Source organism: Calonectris borealis, chromosome 14 (genome assembly GCF_964195595.1).
Source record: "Calonectris borealis chromosome 14, bCalBor7.hap1.2, whole genome shotgun sequence".
Lineage (NCBI taxonomy): Eukaryota > Metazoa > Chordata > Aves > Procellariiformes > Procellariidae > Calonectris > Calonectris borealis.
This window is the reverse complement of record NC_134325.1, coordinates 10,079,595-10,100,015: the sequence shown is the minus strand read 5'-3', so window position 1 is coordinate 10,100,015 and position 20,421 is coordinate 10,079,595. Positions and strand designations below refer to the sequence as shown.

The 20,421-nt window shown below is 38.6% G+C and overlaps 1 protein-coding gene across 5 annotated transcripts in view; it reads left to right on the top strand.

Moving 5' to 3' along the window:
• Positions 1 to 20,421, top strand: part of GALNT18 (polypeptide N-acetylgalactosaminyltransferase 18) — a 297,690-nt gene that overhangs the window by 206,401 nt on the left and 70,868 nt on the right. For all 5 annotated transcript variants that reach the window (XM_075163173.1, XM_075163172.1, XM_075163171.1 and 2 more), the window contains 3 exons: positions 4,571 to 4,756; positions 8,845 to 8,982; positions 11,609 to 11,704. In XM_075163173.1, the coding sequence (XP_075019274.1) occupies positions 4,571 to 4,756; positions 8,845 to 8,982; positions 11,609 to 11,704 (420 nt within the window). The remainder of the gene's footprint in view (positions 1 to 4,570; positions 4,757 to 8,844; positions 8,983 to 11,608; positions 11,705 to 20,421) is intronic.

Below are 20,421 nucleotides of genomic sequence, written 5' to 3'. Positions count from 1 at the left end.
AAAGCCCTTTCTAAGGTACTTTTGGAAGGGAGCACTCAAAACACACTGAAGTGGATTCTGAGAGCTCTTTGGAAGGGAAACTCCACTTGCTGTTCTTTTTCTAAAAGACTGTTTGCGCAAAGTGAACCAGCAGGACCAGAACCTGAAGAAATTCCTCCAAAGGAAAGCAAACTTTTCTTTCTCTCTTTCTTTCTTTCTTTTAGGGCTCCAGCAATCATACTAAGTACTCCCAAAGATATGCAGTCCCTCACACTTGAAAACTTTCTAAGGTTTTTGCCTTAAGGCAAAGCCTGAGACCCAATGGTACAGTTTGGCAATTGATGCTTTTACAGAATGAAATGTGAATTGCTATATATTGTATCACAATGATGGAAGCATATGTTATTTTTGACAAATGTATATGTATGTTTAGGGATTTGGCAGGAAATTGAGACTCTTGCTACAATTTCCACCTCTTGCTACCATAGGTAAAACATCTTCATGGGCAACAGGAAAAGGTGCTGTATTTCCTTTTAACCATAGTTTAGGAAATTCATCAAGTTTCTTCCTTGCAATCTGTATGAGCAGGTTTGTCATTAAGTATTACTGATTGCAGCGACAGTATGCTCAGAGATATAGCATTTTACTTCAAATCATTCCATGTGGTTAAAAAAAGTCTTTGAAGCTCTTTTATCTTTAGACTTCCTATTAAAGTCATGGGTGATAATTTGGAAAAGCTTCATTGATTTTAAACCTTTGTATTTATTTATAGCCATCACATAAAATAACAGTGCTGGAGAACTAGAAAGGTGCTATTCAATATGGATGAAGCCTGAATAAAGATTACTAATGACAGCAAAAAAAAAGCTGTGAAATTCACAGGGGAAACGTGTGAAGTTGTGAGGAATTGACCCCTCAATTGCTATTCCTATTTCTTAACCATAAAGACAATCTCTTGCCCACAGGGGTTTTATTAGATGAAGAACAGACCACTATAAAAGGCTTCGCAACTTCCCTCTACATTGAGTCTTTAAGAAAATATATTTCTTACTATTAAAATATTAATTTAAAAAACCTTAAAAATTGTCTTTGACCAAAAGGTGTTAGTTCAGAGTAATTAATGAGTTTCTCCTATGCACTTTTGATGTGAAATTTATACCTTTTCAAGATGTCTTGAAAAACCATCCAACCATTCACAATGGCTCCAACACAACAGTTGGAGTACCATGGATTTGTTTACAGGAGTAAAGGAGGTGGGAGGAGCTAGGAGTGGTCAGATTCAAGTGGAGAGTTGGTCTAAGGAAAGAAAGAAAAAATGGATGGGTGTTCTTGACCTAGCTGCAAGAAATTCCCTTATTTCAAATATAATCAGGGAAGAATGAAAAAAACCTAACCCTTTCTGTAGCAGTCAGTTAATCATGTTATATTGTTCAGTAATCATATATCCTGTTCAGTGTAGTGTTTAATATTTAGCATATGACTAGCAAAGCCCTTCATTCCTTGGCTGCAGATTTTGCACGTGTTTTGGGGAATTGGGAATCCAGAATCCCTTGAGATTCCAGGAGAGTTTCATGCCATTTGAAAATCCCACTTTAATGCCTCCCTACATTTTCTTTCCTTGCAGCTGGCCTCTCCCTAAGTGCAATGAAATGTTGGAGAAAAGAGCTTTCTCACCGTACTGTAATCCCATGGACAAAGCACGCTTGTGGGAGAGAAAAGTACTATGGCTTGTTGTAGATGTGACCATCTGAGCAAATCAGGATTGTGCTTTCTGCCCTTATAAAGTATTGCATCTGCTTTCACTCTATGAGCGCTCTGCAAGGCTTCGCAGCCTTCAACTGGGGTAGTGCTACTTGTTTAGTGGTATAACTGCGAGCTCTGCATACACTGTAACTTACAATTTCTGTATCTGCAGATCACATGTGTTTCTCATGTCTTCCTCCTTAAAAAGTAATTAATTAAAGGACTTTTATTCGTTTTTATATATGGAAACTATTAGCATATATCTCTAGTCCAGTTTTGGTGCATGCTAATCACATTTTCACGGATTGCGGGATATTTTTGCTTAGAAATAATAGGATTTGTTTTTGAAGCTGTTTAATACAACCCGCCTGTTCTGTCAGCATCTGTATTGACAGCTCCCTCATAGCATTAAGTTTTTAAGTGAATCCATGGTTCTTGCAGAATAATTAATTAGTCTTTGGAAATAGAACAAAGACTGGCAGTGTCTGAAAGAAAGGAGTGGCCACCAGATTTGATTAATTGGTGTTTATTCAGGTAGTGGGTAATTGTTATTTGCAAACTCTATTAAAGACTTTGTCATCTCAGGATGTTTTTTGAAAACACATATGACTTCATTATAAAGTCAAATTAGATTTTACTGATTACTGAATCAGTACTAAAATTATAGATGAATCCGCTCTTCACATTTTCAGGTCCTAGAAATTTACTTGGAAATTCAGCTTATTATAGACCGTGAATTTTTGGCTCAGCTTGTTGTTGAGATGGCATTCAGACCTAACTCTGAAAATCCCACAAAAGATTTGGTGTTCACATGCTGGACTTGGATCGAGGCCATCCCTAGTTAAAATGAGCAAAGGCTAGACAGAGGAGGCAGTGCATGCAGTATATGAATTGTCTTGTCCTAGGCTAAGTTATGACCATCTCTACATCTCCCTTGTCTTTTATGATACTAATTTAAACAGTGTACAGTGAGTAACTCTGAAACAATTTATAGCTGGATGTCAATGTCGTACTGAGAAATGGTTTGGATTGAAAGCAGGCATTGTGTGAGCAAAGCCTGATGATAGTTCACATTTAATCTTTATTAGGAAATGTAGCTGAACCATTTAGAATTAAACGTTTGACAAACTATTATTTTTGTTAGATCATTAAACTGGATTGCCCACTTTATATGATATTTAGAAAGACAGGACACCAATGCTGTTTCCAGATTATTTATTCTTGTGCCAGGTCAATTGCTCATTTATTTTTAAATATTTATGATAATCTCAGTTTTGCCCTGATGTTGGTAATGGTTATGTTTATTTACTCTTACGGTTTTCCAAGTTCTGGACACAGAGACATGCTGAAGTCTTTTCAGCTCCCTTCTTGACTGTACAGTAGGTTCATGGGATAGCTCATCTTCCAGAGAGCTCTGAAAACCAAGGCTCTATCTCTTCTCCCAGCATACGCTGAATGCAATTAGGCACCAGTTCAGAAAAGGCTTTGTAAACATTCTGAATCCATGCCACATTTTCTGGTCTCAGGAGCTGCCAAATGCCTAAATGCTGTATTCAAGCCAGATGTCTAAATATATAAAATGAATGACTGAACAAAGTGCCTCCTTAGTACAGCATATGCCTATAGGACGGACAGACCTGAGGGGTCTGAGATCAGCTCCAGAACATGATGTTCTGCCAACCCACATCCCTGGCCACTAGGAGGGATACCAGAATATGCTCTCTCCTGGATGAGCTGTACGAGGAAGGGAGCACCCTCGCTCTCATTTTCTGCTCTCTGGGTATGGGATACCAAGCCTCAGGAACCTCTGCTAGCAGTATCATAAGGCAAACTTTGTCACTTCTCAGTGAATACGCCTGCCTCTGGGACACTGAGGTACTTGTTCAGCAGGTTCAAACAGTTTGACTACATCTGGGTTTTCACCTGAGCAGCATCCACTCAACCATTATGAATGGGCTGCCTTGATCTTGTTAGGAAGTTTACATAATACAAGATACACAGAAAAAGAGCTTCTATGTAAAATAATTCAAGTACTTCACTGACTGTTAAGGTTGCCAAAGTGGTTTTCTCTTTTGTTGAAAGCAGAAAGAGAGAAAATCAGAAATAAATGCAATAGTTATGATTAACATTATGGACATTAGCTCAACTGCGGTAGTGGGCAAAACTGAAACACCCTTGAGCAGGTACAGTAACCTACATTATAAAAGTATTATAATTTATAAGAGTAGTGTGTGTTGAAATTGTTCATAAAACATTTTCACTAGGCAGTCTTTGTCACTCCTCCTCAAAAGAAATAAACCTGATCCTTTCTGAGCTATATTTAAAACAAAGCATGAGATGCATTTATATTTCTAGTCTTCCTAGAACCTGTAACTTTAGTGATCTTTAGAAGCTGATTGGCTTAGTTTCCCTTTTATGTAAGGCTGCCTAGTTCGAGATTCTGAATAATGCAGGTATGCATTGACATGGACTGTGCACAATCTTGGAGAAATGCCTGCAAGGCATTAAAACTTGAACCCAGATGCTATTGTTTTAGATTCCGTATAAATAATTTTATTAATAATCTTGAGAATAGCTAAATTGATCCAGGAAGATTGTGATGAGAGGCTACTGGTAATGTAATAATTCTGTAGTAAGGTTAAGTAGTGGTAATAATTCATGTTATGGCAAGGTAATAACTCCTCTCACAACTGTCTAAGAAAAACCTCTGTATAGTCAAATAAGTCTTGAGTAGCTACCTCCTTTGTAATGATGACAAGCATAGAAATAAAATCATTTCCGTGTATTTACTAAAGGACAGCAGTGGTGTAGGGAGCTCTCACTAGCAGAATGGTTTTTTTCCTCCTAGGTATGGCAGTGTGGAGGAAGTGTTGAGGTTCTACCTTGCTCCAGGATTGCCCACATTGAAAGAGCACATAAACCATACACAGAAGACCTAACTGCTCATGTCCGGAGAAATGCACTAAGGGTGGCTGAAGTCTGGATGGATGAATTTAAAAGCCATGTCTATATGGCATGGAACATACCCCAAGAGGTGAGTCACAAAGACCGGTGTTTGCAAGCTTTGGCTTTAGATCCTTTGGGGTTTGGTTCCTACTCTGAATTTTTATTTTTCTGCTAGGATTTTGTTATTTGTATACACGTATGTATGTATTTATGTCTTACATATAGGCATAAGATATGCCTATACATTCACACTTATCTATAAAAATATACATGTAGTTGTGTCTTATTCTAGAATAATTTCTTTGTCTTCAGGTTCCTTAAAAATTAATTTCTTGTCAAGTTCGTCATCCTCACTGATGACTCTTCATGGAGATTTTAATCTAGTAGCTGCAGAAATGTGGAAAAAAGAAGCATCAAATCTATATTACACATCTTATTTTGAATTTAAGCTTATTTACCATCACAGAGAGCTATATGTCTGCCAGATTTGTGAGGGGAGTTCTGCAAAGGGGCAAGGGGTGTTAACATCTATCGATTCAAGTGTGGGTGTATCACTCTTGATACACCCAAAATAAATATATTTTAATAAACAAAGGAAAAATAAATGCAGTGTGTGGATTGAACTGATTTCTTCAGGTTACAAAGTGCATCAAGGTGTTTGCATGGTAGGTCTTGTACTGCCAAAACGGATTTTATTCCTAGTTTTGAAGAGGAATAACAAGTTTTCTTACTGCTTCAATCTCCAGTCATTTTCCCACCAGAAATGTACTAATCATTGCACTGAACCGCTTGAATAAATTGCAATGCAGATTATATTCTCTCTTCATCTTCACAAAGGCTACTGCTGTCAAACCGTAGTGCAGACTTAAAAGCTGGAAATGGCAAGCGCTAAATCGGCTTTTAATAGTGGTAGCCTCTTCTGCATGTAATGAGATGCCTCTGTTGTGGGGAGAAATCTATTACTATGTGTATGTACGGAACCTGTAGCGCAAAGAACCCTCATTTGTATTTCTCACCGCTGTAGAAAACCAAACACACACACACGTGCCCACGTACTTATTTAAAATATAGTGGGAAACAGCTTAGTTTTCACAGTTGTAACAAGCCTATAAAGCCTGAATCTACTCGTTACCTAGTAATTGCTACAGGATGTTCAGAGACAGTATGGCACCTTTGTGACCATCAGAAGGTGGGCTCTGTGGCTTACAGCTGGGTACATTCAAATGTTGTTCAGCCAGCTTCCAGCTTTTGCCATGTGGAAAATAGGGAAGGTCTTAGAAGAGTGTTGGGGCTGTGTTTCATTCTGACAGCTTGAGATATGCGCAAGTATCCCAAATCAGTTGTGTAATTTGAAGCTGTTCTAAGCATCTTTGTGTTCATTGTGCGGGGCCTGGTGTCAAGAATCAGGGCAAGAGCTCTGAAGGCCTGGGACTTCCTTTTTCTTTCCCATGCTAAACTTTGTGAGTACTGAACTGATTCTAGAGCAGTAGGAAACAAGTACCTGTTTAAGGAATGCTGCTGGCCTCTTAAGGGGAAGAGGAAAATACAGTACAAAATTACACTCCCAAGCACTGTAATTGAATCAGTTAGTATAAAGAAAACCTGCATCATCAGTGAGAGTCCTCTTTTATACATAGGAGCCATGCAGTCTCTGGTTAGTATAGAAATATCAGTAAAAAGAGGGAGTATTCAGTGTAAAGAAGCAACCTAAAAAATAACTTAAAGCTTGTGGGACACTTGTAATACAGACTTCCAGTAGGCAGGGGGCAAAGAGATGGTGGATGAGAAAGGCTGGGGATGGATTAGGTCAAATTTAGATATCAGACTGGATGGCAATATTCCTGTTTCATCTTTGCTTACCTCAAGATTAAATTAAAGGTGAAATACTAAAGAGGGACAATTTTCAAATCAAACCTAGCTTCAGCTTAGGCAAAAAAATGTCGAGACATCATTGTGAGGGACATGCAGAGAGGACAGACAGATAGCATGGCCAAATACTGTTACACAAGTGGATAACTACAGGAGTAATTCTCTATCTGGAAGCTGATGAAATAGTGCACTGGTAATGGACTGTGTAGGTAATAGAAATGTATTCAGTTATAACAGTTGGGACTTTCCATGAAATATGTTATTCCAAAATGTTAACCACAGGACCTGTTTTTTCCATGGAAGAATTCCCAGATCTCCGAGAAGCCCCATAGTCAGATGTTTCCAAAGGTTTTAGTCTTTGAGAGCTAATAATAATAAAAAGTAGTTAGACTCATTTGGCAGTGTGCTGTGACTGCCCTCTTGGGATCTCTGTGGGTGGCTCTGAAGGGCTTCAGATGGGGATCTCAGATACCATGGTGATTTCTGTGTCGTAACTACTTCGATAAATAGATTCAGAAAAGTACTTAAAACCCAAAGGAAAGATTTTTTCAAGTCCTGGAAGCAAGAGCTGTGCTCTCCATGTGTCCTCCCCTATGTTTTTGGGTTTGTTTTTTTTCCTTTTTTCCTCCCATCATATTCTCAGCTTTGGGGAACACACTGAGTTGTTGCTGGCGATAAAGCCAGTGTGCTACATGTGATCTATTTTCCTTCTCCAGCTGCATGGGAGGATGTGACTGAGGGCCCAGATGCTCTTCCTTACCTTATACAATAAACTGTGAGGAAACAAGTGTTGGTGCTTGCAGGGTTGCATGAGAAAGGAGTTGGGATGCACTGGACCAGTTCAGTACCTGATCCCAGGAAGCCTCGTTAGTGCTGGAAGTCGAATGTCTGTGTGCTGGCAGCCTCCTTTTCCTTCACACAAGTGGCAGATACGCTGGCAAGTGCAGCCAGAGCGGACCATGAGCAGGATTTGTCCATGGGATCAGTTGGTTGTCTTACAACAGCCTGCAGCATGTTCCTCTATCTAGTCACTTGCTAGAAAAGTCAAGAAAAAATGATCGCTTAAGGAGTAGTTCCACATAAAGTTTTACGAATTATGTAGGGCTTGAGGGGAGGGGAGTCATCATTTTTAAGGATTAACTTGAGTTATGCCTGTTTATGCCAGACCTCAGTTTCCTACTTTTTAGTATACTTTGGTAATGTGGAAGTCCATTTTACTTTAGTTAGAAAATGCTTCCATAATAAAATATACTTGTTCCAGATTAACGTTAATTCAGTGCTTTGGGATGTAAGAAGCAGTCATTGCTTCAGCAGCTCAGAAGCCTAGATACTTACAAAGATACCTTTTTGATGTGTAACTAGGAAAATTCAATGCTTCCAATGTTATTTTTAAATCATATCTGGTGGCTGAAGAAATCTTTGGGGCATTTATGGCCCAGTAAAGGCTGTTGTTAAGTAGATAGATTATAGGATTTCCCTATGAAAAGTTATTTATCCTGTGTTTTGTTCTGAGGTAGAAGTGGTAGAGCACAGTGTGGAGCAAAATGTCTCATTTTACTTCCTGTCAAATAGTAGGCATGGATTTGCACATAAATCCCTCTCTAAAAATTTTCACTGCGTGATTTTAATGTAATAAATTATTGATTTTTATATACAGGGACTTTATGAAACTCACGCTTTATGATCTGCTCTTATGATAAGTAGAAATTAGGTTAGCCAGAAAGGTAAAAGAGAATGAAAATTAGGGGACAGAATATTCTGCAATTGCTTTTAACAAAAATAGCAACTTCTCTTTTTACATTACAAGAGAAATTTAAGAAGTGGTATTTCAGAAAGGTGAGCAGAGCTTCTGCTCTTTGCAGTGAAGCAGTAAACCCAGACTTCAGAAATTGCCAGAAAGTGTCATGTACTAATGATTAGGCCACACTGGGACACCGCAAGAAGGTTGTTTCTAGGGCAACTTGCTGCTTCCTGCCAATTACTTTTGCATTTGGAAAGTGCCAGGAAATTAGAGAACAACAGTGATATTCCTTGGAAGCTAGATCTAAACCCCTCTGAAGCCAATAGGGGTGGTCCCATTGACCAAAGCAGACTTGGAAAGAGACCCCGCCATGGTGACCTGTATCATATTTAATTGGGGCACTTATGGAGTGTGTGTGGGTAACAGACTCCCTTCGCAACCAGAAGCTGATAATTATCACAGGTCATAATCATCTTTGCAATGAGGGAGACTCTGGATGATTAGTTTACACAGAAGTGTATCACTGATGTCTTTTCTGCTTTTTCTGTCCTTTGTTTTATGTGCAGGACTCCGGAATTGATATTGGTGATATTTCTGAGAGGAAGGCCTTGAGGAAAAAGCTCCAGTGCAAGACCTTTAGGTGGTATCTTGTCAGCGTGTATCCAGAAATGAGAATGTATTCAGATACTGTCGCTTATGGGGTGGTAAGGATCTTGTTTACATTTCCCATTCTAAAAAGGTGGGAGAGAAAGGTGTAATAATGGAAGTAATTAATGAAGACAATGCCGGGCTCTAAGTAGAAGAATCAGATAAACTTGAAGTCACTAGTTAAATAGTTTTTTAGACTGGTTAGTTGACAGAGACAGCTGTTCTGCTGTAGTTTATGCTGAGATATTCTGAACGTTATCTTCCTCCCTGATTTTTTGTTTGTTTGTTTGTTTCGTGGCTTGCATTCCACTCAGAGATACTCTCATGTGTTTTTTAGACACATGAGAGCTGTCAGTTGGAAGGTTTGTGGCAGCAGGTGAATTAACACAATAGGCTCAGGATTTCAACTGCAAGCTTCTTAATATTATAGGCAGATCTTAATTTAGAACCTCAAATGCCTGTATTTTGGGATCATCATCATCATTACTTGTGTGACAGTAGTACCCTTGTCTATGTTGAAATCATGCTTGAGTTGTACTGTGCTAATTAAAGCAGAAACAATTCTTGCCCGTAGAAAATCAGCAGTCTAAACAGAGAGGGTGGGTGTGCATGACATGGAGGATGAGCATAGTAAGTTAATACAGGCCCATAATAAGCTAGTAGAGCTAGGATGTCCTTTTCACATTCTCTATCCAGTGTCATAGTCACAAAAATTGATTGCTGTGAATTAAATTTGCCTTTTTGCATGCACGTCCCAATTAGGAAACATAACTAGTAAGAGCAGATCGCACAAGTGAAAGATTTGGTTTGAGACATTCCTCCTCAAAGTAAGTCTGAGTTGTGCAGTTTGCCAGGATGGCTCTGAGAAGACCCTTGAGGGTGCCATAGAGCAGCCACTCTGTTTTGGCAAATGAAGTGATTGTACGCACCACAAAGTTCCACAACCCTTTTGATGATTAAGTAAAATTATCATGCTGGCTTTTCATACAATCAAAAAAGAGAAGAAAAACAGTTCCCACAAAGGTTTAGGTTGTTGTTAAACGCATGAGATAATGGTTTCCTTCCAAAATAGTTCAGAACAATGCCAAAATCACGCCTGTGTGCAAGGAGCCTCTTCCATAGGCTGTGTGGAATTGCCCTCAGCGATGCCATGATCTAATCAGGTGTGGAGTTTCCTGAGGAGCAGGAGGCATAGCAGCTAATAGGTGCATGGTTCTGCTTGTGGGTACCTCTGGCTAAAAAATCTTTGATTGCAGGTAGAAGTGATACTAGATAAAAAAAGGAAGACCAGTGGAATAGCTAAGGTACTTGTTGCGTAGTCTCAGGATTAACTCTGCATCACATAAGTCAAAATGAACATCAACGAACAGGCACCCTATGATTTTATATTCTGCTGAGACTTTCTCATCAGCCTTTGAAGGTTTCTTGCTGGCAATATACAAAACAAAAAGAATCAGAAAAGTTTGTTACAGAAATAGTGAACTCACTGGTCAGCAGAACGTGCATATTTAGGTACTGCGTAATAATGCACATAATGCAGTCTTTTGTCTGCAGTATGAGAGTAGCTTCATCAGCTAAGAAAGAAGCTTTATTTAATTCTCGAGGCTTGCAGCTAAGAATAAGGCCAGTATTGATACCTAATGCATATTTTCTCTTTAATGTTGAGATTTGTCCTGTCTATTATTGAATTTAGAAATAGGTTTGGAGTTGGAAGTCTTGTAGAGACGAGGTCATGGTTTTGATTTTATTCACTGCCTGGCTTCAGTCTCTGGCTTGTCCACACTTCTTACATACTAGTTCACTTCTAGACTTCCTTTTTAAGCATATCAATTTGTTTTCCTCAAAGGAGGCCCCTGTACACAACTGACAGGACTGCTCAGTTAATCACAGATGGTTGCAAACCACATCACCTCTTCACTCCCTCCATCAGACAATTTTCTCATGTTCTCTGAACTGATCTTATACCACTGAACACCTTTGTACATGCCCATGGGTATGCAATCCACATCTTTGGCCTCACACTCTAAAAAGACCTTCCAGCTATCTGTCTTCATTAATTTAGCACTTCACTTTCAGAAAATTCTGTCTCAGCATTGCGCAGGTAGTACGTAGGGCTTTGTGATGAACAGGGCCAAGAACTTTGCAGCCTCTTCATAGCTAGATTGCTGCGCGTGGATTAGCCCAGCGTAATGCAAAGAAGAGCCAGTGCATACCAATTGGTCAGATTTTTGAATTACTTTCAGAAATCAGAAGACTCTCCTGAGCGATTCTGAAAAGCTGTTTAATTACAGGGCTTTCTCCTATGTTTGAAACTCCATCCATACTGCTCAGCTAGCCGCACTGGTAAAAAATTTGTCTTTCATATATAGTGTGTATCAGAGACTCATTAGACTTAATATTTTAAAAACATATATCGAAAATTATTGCTATCTCTGAAGGCTTTTTAAAATCTACCTCCCCTGAAACCTTGTGCAATATTATTGAAATCAGTAGTGTTAGATTATCTACAAGGAAGAATTTCATCTAAATGCTTTTTCTTCAATATCATCACTGCAACAAGTATTTTTAATTTTGCATGTTTCCTTGCTCAACTACCTCTGATTTTTTTGCAAAGAAAGAAATTGCACCATCTTTTTCTCGTGTAAGACTTGCTTGATTTCTTTTTCTTTCTGTTTATTTTAGCTGCAGAATTCCCTGAAAAGTGATTTGTGCCTTGATCAAGGGCCAGACACGGAGAATATCCCAATCATGTATATCTGCCATGGAATGACACCACAGGTTAGTTTGCTAATGATCTCTGATATTGCTGCTGCTCTTAGTAGAAACTGTGTAGGAGGAACCATCTTGTACCTGTCATTGTTTTCCTGCAACAATACCTCCATAAGGTGTTTAGTAGCTCTTTTATAGAAAGCTAGAACGTTATTTCTGCCGTAAACTGAGAATCACTGGGATATTAGCGCTTTGACAGTAAAGTTTGTTTATTCATTTTGAAAGAATTTAAGGAACACGAGTCAGCACTGACCCAGATTTGTTGATAAAAGCTTTCATTTTTGATCTTTAACTGTGCATGTCATATAAATGAAACAATGCATTTTAAAACATTTTGCATACATACATATGTATACTCACAGTTTATTTATACATTATCTGAAGCGACATCTTTTTTACTTGATATATTTACCGTCTCATTTTCACAAATCTGAAATGAACAGCCACCTTCTTCACACCATACAGCTGTGTCAAATTCCAAACCCTGTTCTTGTGAAAGCCCTTCTTCTAAAGCTCCTTTTTTTCTTTCTCTGCTGTTGTCCTGTTACTCTAGTATATGCCAAAGATTCAAATTACCAAAACCTTTCCATTTTCTTAAACAACAGCTGGATTTATTAACTTGGCAAACAAGAGGGTTAAGACACTGCATGTCCCCAAGTGGCTAAGTATGGGCATAAGTGAAAGCGTTTCTAGGCAAATCTTGACAGTAAAAATAGTATTACACGGTCTAGAACATGCTTGTCAAAGACAGATGTGCAAATTATCTAACTCTGAAAAGTAACATAAGCAAAAATGACATAAAGGAAAGGGATGTATTTGTGGGAGTGACTGGAGAAAATGAAAAATCCCTCCAGTTTGAATCATCTTTTTCTCTGACTACCTTTTGTATTTGTTTTCTCCAAAAGGACCCTATTACGCTCCATTTAAGTTATGGAATGTGGTTTTACTCATGGAATTGTCAGTTACGTGATTTGACTATAGAGCAAATGAATCCTCCTACTGTCTCAGAAATAAACACAGAGCAACAAGGTAGTCTTGTCCTCTGTACCTGGATCTCATAGTGAGCTGGAAGCATGAGTTTGGTGAAATGCAGATATGATTCCGTCCTTCCTTGCCAAGTTACACATGCTGCAACTGTGTTCTGTGCTGGCTGGCTTTGCTAAGGGCCTTTAATATTGATCACTAGTGGCATCATGCTTGAGTAAATTATGAATGACAAAGACAAAAATATCTGAAAATCCCATCCATCAGACTCGCTCACTGCATGGGCTGTGGCTTATTTGTCACATAATTACGTGGTAACCACTGTTTGCCTCCAGGAGGTTTTTAAGTTAGTCCTCCGTGTTTGCTAAGGAACTGTGTAATTCACCCGTGAGCCAGAGCCATTATTCTTGATCTTCTGGCAGGGCGCCATAACTCTCTTCTGGCATATCATCTGTGATATCAGCACACTACAGGCACGACTGTAAATTCCAATTAGAAATTTTAATTATAGTTAAGAGACAAACAACAACAACAAAAAAGTCACTTCAATTAGCACAGTTTAGTATTCACCAGATCAAGAACTACCTTTGAATGTCAGCTGAAGTTCTGCATAAATGAGATAGCAGCAAATAAGTGACAGAGGGAAGAGAGGCAAGGGAAACTCTTCTTGACAAGATTCTGCCTCTTTCATAATTACAATGTTGTGTCTCCTTCTCATTACTGTGTAGTTAATTTTGTAACTAATGATGTTAAAAACAACCCCCAAAAAGGTCTATATGAGCAAGATCCCGGTAATGAGCGAGAACTTTCTTTAAAAGAGGAGTAGACTTCCTCTATGTGAGGGATTATGGTATTAAGAGGGAAAGCACTAACAATTATTTGGCATATACTTCTGCGAGATTTCCATTGCACATATTGCATCCCTTGCTTAAGCAAAGCTGTAGCCATTTACATTTCCTCTAGCATATTGGAAATATTTGAATAAATATTCCTTTTAATCTTAGTGAACTTGCCAGTAATCACAAAAGATACTGGCGAGATGCTAATTTTATTCTAGTAGTGGTGAAATGCTATATAAAGGGGTTTTAAGGACTGGCAGTCCTTATCAAAATAAATTAGTCAAAAAGATTAGTCCCCTGATTCAGGACTGCTTGTATGACTGAGGGTTTTGGTGATGTCGTTCTTAGCTCTGGTGCAAAGTTTTACTGTTGCAGCTACACCATTTACGGTTTTAGAGCTGCCACCATGAAGGGATTTGCACAATTGCATCTAGATGTGCCTTAATATATCTGGCTGCCAGGAACCACTGTCTCATACACAGTTCAAGTTGCTGTTCTTAGTTAACTGCTATAGCCTCTCTTCTAAATCAGGTGACTGACTTTTTTTTTCCCCCACTAACCTCTTTCACATGTTTTTGGATTTTCATCTTTTTGCATGGGAAATGGCTTAGATGAGGTGTTTGACATCAAGTAATAGTTTCGGAATTGTACGTACAGTTACTGTTTTCTTTTAGTATGTTTTATACAAGAAAGAAATCATTGAAGTCAACAGAAAGGGAACTGCGTACCTGACATTAAAAATCCATGCTCCATTTTTTGCAGACAATATCGAGAATATCATGTGTAGCTTCATAATTAAAAGCAGTAGAAAATGGCAAGGAAATACCCTCAAATATTGCAATGAAAAGATCAGAAATAATTTTCCCTGCATTGCTTCAGTTTCCTTTTAAGTAGACATCAGAATTAGTGATGGTAAGACTTCTTTGATTCAGATTCTCCAACCTTCAGCAATCCACACCATATGTCTGCTGTAACTAACATTAGCATATTCATAGTTCATTCCTGCAAGTATCTTAGAGCGCTTTATAACTGTGTTTATTTTGTAGTACTGTTCTACAAATAGAGAAACTGATGCAAATCTTACATATGATTAAATAGTAGGAATGGAATGGAAAAATCAGAACATAATCTGTCTGTTTCTTTAGTCTTCTGATACTGCCAATGAGAAAGAATTTCTCACAGCAGGGTATTTGGCTTGGCCTGAAAAGACAGAGGGCACTTGAAAAACTAGAATCCGCGACTAGGTACGTTTTGTACCTTCATTCTGTCTTCAGAGAGTGCTTCCCAGGGTAGCTGCATTTTGCCCGGGTCCCCAGGAGCCTGGACACTTCAGGAGTTACGATACCATCCACTGAGTAGAGCAACTTGCATGTTCAACCAGTGAAAAAAATAAAATGTGTGGCGATCCTGCAATGCGTTCTCATGAATTTAAGGGAAGAATTGCTATTACTTTATCTTTAGTAAGAATGATTTCATTACAAAACGTTGCCCGGATAATTATAGATTCTGTTGAGAACTTCTTTGTCTTTATAAGTGGTAGCATCTGAACAGCATAACTTTCTAAGTTGCTCATCATCCCCCGATTCTGCTGCTGGAGTGTTTTGCTTCCTAAGCATCACATCCTTCCATTTCTGCCTTTAGTCACTATCTGTCCAAAATCAACACTGTCATTAGTACTCCCATCTGTACAGCAACATACGGTATCTTGGCATAACTGCCCAGACGCATCAGCAAGAACATTACTATCACACTTGGGCATCTGCTATTACTTCTCGTAGCCACCACGGGTACCGGGCAGCTATTAGATGTGCGTGATGCAAGGCCGTAAGGTGGTTTTGGTACCTTTAGTGTGCTGATGGTCAACCGTTTGGAAGGGCCATTTAGTGTATGTCTTAGTCTGTCATATCAAGCCTCTTCTGCTGTGCAGCACTGCTGCTTCTTAGAACAGCTGAACAAAATTGACTTCTGAAACTACTAAAATAGCTCACATAACAAATGCAAAACGGTAAAACAATTAACAACAGTAGTTAAAATAGGTTCCTACTACACTGTTCAGTGGTAGTAGAACTCATGTTGTTTTAGTTGCATGAAAGCAGCTCAGAGGCAAAGCACAACAGCCCACAGTTGTTCTTGGCCAAAGAGACTGGAGACAGCTGGGGGATGTGAGAAAGCAGCCCCCCTTCAGTGTGATGACAGAGGGAAACAGGCAAATTGGGGGATGTGGTGGACTGGCAGTAAAGGAGAAAGTGAGGGGAGAGAAATGTAAAGGAAAGAAGGGAAGACAGAAGAATAGTAGTGGTAAAACAGTACAAAACATAAAGTTCATGTGAGGTGTGCATTTTTTGCTGGTTTTTTTTAAAGTGGTTCATGCAGAAAAGGATAAAGGTACTGTTTTAATTCTTGAACTTGTTGAAGCAAAGCTACAATTCAGTCATACGTTTAGGCCTTAAAAGGTTCATTCCCAGCAGTGCCCCCACTTTCAATGGAAAAGATGGTTGCTTGTCGTTGCAGTAAGTACATGCCCCAGGCCTGACTGAGTTCGCTTCCTAATTCTGGGAACAGCCTGAGCCTGAATGTTTGGTGTTGTTTAAGACTGCTGTTTAACCAGGCCTGTAATCTTGAAGGCAGACTGATGACAGCGTGTCACTTGCATTAAAACTACTCCTGAGTGATAATTTGGAAGATTCTTCGCTGAGAATGAAACACCACATTATTAGAGACTTTATAACTATTGTATAATAAACAAGTACCATCAGTCAATGAAGTGATACTTTAAATACAGATTTACCTTGAAAAGTGCTTGTGATTGAGGGGATAATGGGCAGTTCTGTGTTCCCTTGTTCAATAGCTTCTGGCTCATATATTTCTCAATTTATAAGCAGTTAAACCATGAAGCTGATCCAGGGATGTGAAAGTCGATACAAACCAGTTAGATTTTGAGGAATTCAAGTTGAGGGTCAGAAGACTAGATTGGGAAAATTACTAGAAAAGAAATGCAGGTGAGAAGGAACACCCGTTCATATCCTTTCATATTCTTGCAAGAGATTGCAGAACTGACACTCAGAAACCAATGACTGCAGCCCTATCTGGGATGAATTATTGCATCTCCGCTGAAGGCAATGAAAGGAAGTCATGCCAACAAGTAGAGCTACGCCAGTTTACACTGTATGAGACTCTGACCTGAAAGCTTTATGTTGTATTCTAAGCACAGTGTGTGAAGTACTGGAAACAGCAGTTACAAGAACTCCCATGAACTTCTAAAACCTCTTTGTATGATTCATGAGTGCTCCTTTTTAAATGTTATTCATGTATATTTTCTATACTACTTTTTCTTCAATGTAATTTCGTAGCATGGTGGTTGTTCATATACAGATATTTGTTTACTTGTAAACAAGAATATATGAGAGTAAAAATTGCTATCACTGAAGGCATTTATATTCCAGTAAAAAAGTAGAGGGTTGATCACAAACACTGTATAAAACCTAAAACTCTAAAACCTAGGAGAGGGGACAATTCATAGATGTTCAGCAAATAATTATCAAAAGCATTAAAATAGCTTTGCAAATAATTTAAAAAAAAAAAAAAGAAATTTGTCAGTTTATTTTAAATGAATAATTTAGACATCTCTAGAGCAAAGTTAGTTTGATCTTCAGGGTATTGAGACATTACAAATATAAATATCTCAAAATTGAGTTTTAATAGAGCCTTAATTTTAATAAGTCTGTTCCAGTGTTAAAAATTTTCTTTAGATTCCTTTGCCTAATGAAATTCACATCATATCAGACAACCGTCACTGCCAGGAAATCTGGGAGAAGAACCACGTGCTTTGTCAGAAGGAGCGTTAGGGGAATTTGGAAGCACAAACAGTAGCCCCCTTATGAGTGGCTTTCTGTGCATGTGAAGTATGCTGACCAAGAAGCATTATACACCATTTTATAAGGAGAAATTAACAGATAGTATGTGATTATATCCTTTATATATAGGTCAGGCTTTCCTTGACAGCTTTCCATTTGCTTAAAAAAAAAAAATCATGCAAATACTGAATGCTGCAGCTGCTTTTCCTTGAAGTCTTGATTCTGCTGCCAACAGAGCACCACAATATTGCTGTCCTGAAAAGTTTTAGGTAAAGGAGTTTCTGAAGTTTAAGAACAGCGTATAGCTGTGGTGACTCAGATCCTGAGCCTGGCTTATGGATGAATACGTATTCTTTTTCTCCTAGAGCTGAAAATTAAACTTAGAGTGAAATTGTAATTATTCTAGGCCAAAAATACAGCATTCTAAGAAACTACTATGGAATATGTACATTTCAGAAAACAAGAGGTCTTTTGTTATTTAGAAGAAGGACCCTGTTTTTAAGTGTGTGTGTAAAACACATAAGCATTGCAAACCGAGGCTCTGTGCAAGAAAATAGTTAAACAGAAGGCCCCACGTCTAGCAGCCGCTGATACTAGCACGTTTCAGAGGTTGTCAGGGAATAAGGAAGAACAGAACAAAACCTGCTGATGTGGATCAATGATTGACCCTTGAAACTTGAAAAATCACTGCCCTGAAGATGAGATGTATACAATAAACATTTTCAGGGAGTCTTTTTTAAGCAATAAAAAGAAGCACAGCAGCTGTTTTAACAGCTGTCAGTCACAGGCAAACTCAGGGTTGATGTTCATGTTTGTCTTCAAGATAAATGTTAGACACGTTCAACGTCTTTGTTATAAGACAGTCTGATCTGACACCTGCTCTGTATAGTACCATCTCTTTCTAAGGACTTGCTAACGCATTAGTCTGAAGTCAGCCATTACTGGGTTTATGATAATTATTTTATTATACATAGTGCTATACAGAAAATGAACTGTACAAAACATTCAGTTACATCTTGGCCCAGATACTTCGCAGTGAAAAGTCTCACCGTGCAGTAGGCAGAGTAGTCATTCCTCTCTTTGTACAGCCGAAGTGAGTACGTTGTTATTCATACAACGTGAAGCAGCTGCATCAAGAGTGGCAGCTTAGCTGGTCAGCCTGATTCTTACAGGAGAGCAGACATCAATCGGTCCCTGGCTTTGGCGAGCAGTTCAGACTGTGCTGGGTGCCGCGTTAAGCCCTGTATGGTTTGTAGGGTGGCTGCCTGAGATTCTGTCAGCGGTGCAGCAGTTCTCCTCGCAGTATCTCTCTGCAGACACTGCAGATCAAGTGTCCCTCCAGAGGGGTCTGTGCTTCTCTTCACATTCTGCCAGAGGCTGCGTCTGACAGAGCACATTGTTTTCCTTTGCCTTTTTCACTAAGTCTTGTGGAATGATCTAAGCACTGGGCCGAACACGAATTTTATGTACATACACCATGCTTTCTGGGAACAAGGGTATTTCTGCAGTAAATGCTTCTGGAACTAGAATAGCTATATTTTTTTAATCTAGGTTGCTCAGTTCAGTAAAGGTCCAAGTAATAGAAGATAAAGTTACAGAGTTAGTGACACTGCCTAGCAAGGATGGTTATAAGCATTAACGAATTCTAATTTTTATTTTAAACATGTTCTGTAAAGGGCCTGCTTGCTATGGCAATTAATGTCTTATATAAGACATTCCTGCTGAGTAGTTTATTGAGGCTATTTATTTTTCTGTTAATTTCTTTCAGTGCATAAATCATTATTTTTATCATAGTAAAGTTGTTAGAAACTGTGACCTTGTTTGCAATGGAAGCAAAATCTGGTGTTAGTTTTTTGCAATCCCTTTCAAAGTAGAGAGTTTTTCTGATGTACGCCCGAGAAGCTAAATCCAGCAAACGCTTTTTCAAAGCTGCAGCCTCTTTAGAATATATGACAGGTGCATAAGGGAGGTACAAAGATGTTTCAAAGGTTTCCAAAACCAACCAGTTCTTCCTTGGCCTAGCACAGGCAGTATGACACTTTCTTCTTGGGGACGTGTTGTGGATGAAGACTGTAATATATCATTTCACATTGTATATTATTTTCTTTTTTTAATCTTTTTCCTTAAGTTTCATCCTGGCCAAATTCTCATTATTTACTTCAGTAAAGCAAAGTTTCAGAGAGAGAATCTGTTAATCTGATTTCTAGTTTTGGAGCAAATTTTGTACCGAACCATTTGCCACGAGTAAATTATTTCTGTTCTTGCTGTGGTTTGATTTAAGAGGCTTTCTGTTGATATAGATAATATGACCGTTACCCAGTCTTTTGTATTGCTTACCTCATTCCAATTCAATATCTATTGCCTGGTGGGAGAGATTCTCTTAAACTGAAGAGAGTTGTTCATTCGCAGGTGAAGATCAGTGGTATTGACTTACTAGCTTGTCAAGTACAAGTATGGATCTGACCACTAGGTCCATTGTCTGAGCATAGACTGGTGAGTTATTTGTAGCCTGTATTTTGCAACTGACAATAGGTCTTCATGATAGTAGAACCAGAGACTAACCTGTCTCTTCATTTTATGGAAGTATCAGACATAATGAACGTCATTCCCTGTTCACAGGGTAGAAGACACTTGAATTCAAAAGAATGAGCACAAGAGGTCCTTCTTCAGGTTTCAGACCTAGGATAGTCTTTTGTGTGTTCCACTTCACTGATTAAAAACAAAAGCAAAGAAAAAAAGCTGTAGAACTGCATTATTCTGGATCAGAGGACATCTTCTACATCCCTCAATTTGAAAATAATGGAATGGATATTGCTGCTTATTTATTTTTGTGTTTGAAACTATGTAGTGTAAAAACATTGTGTATGCCTGTGAGAATTGAGAGAACTGATCACTTGGAATTGAAACTGCAACCATAGTGAAATGAAATAGTTGAAAAGCAATCATTTTTTTTCCTAAGAGTAACATTGATTTTCTCATTTGGGAGCGTATAGCATTTATGTACTCTTGGAGAAATGGTTTTGTTTCAAAGAAATTTTTTCTTTGTTTC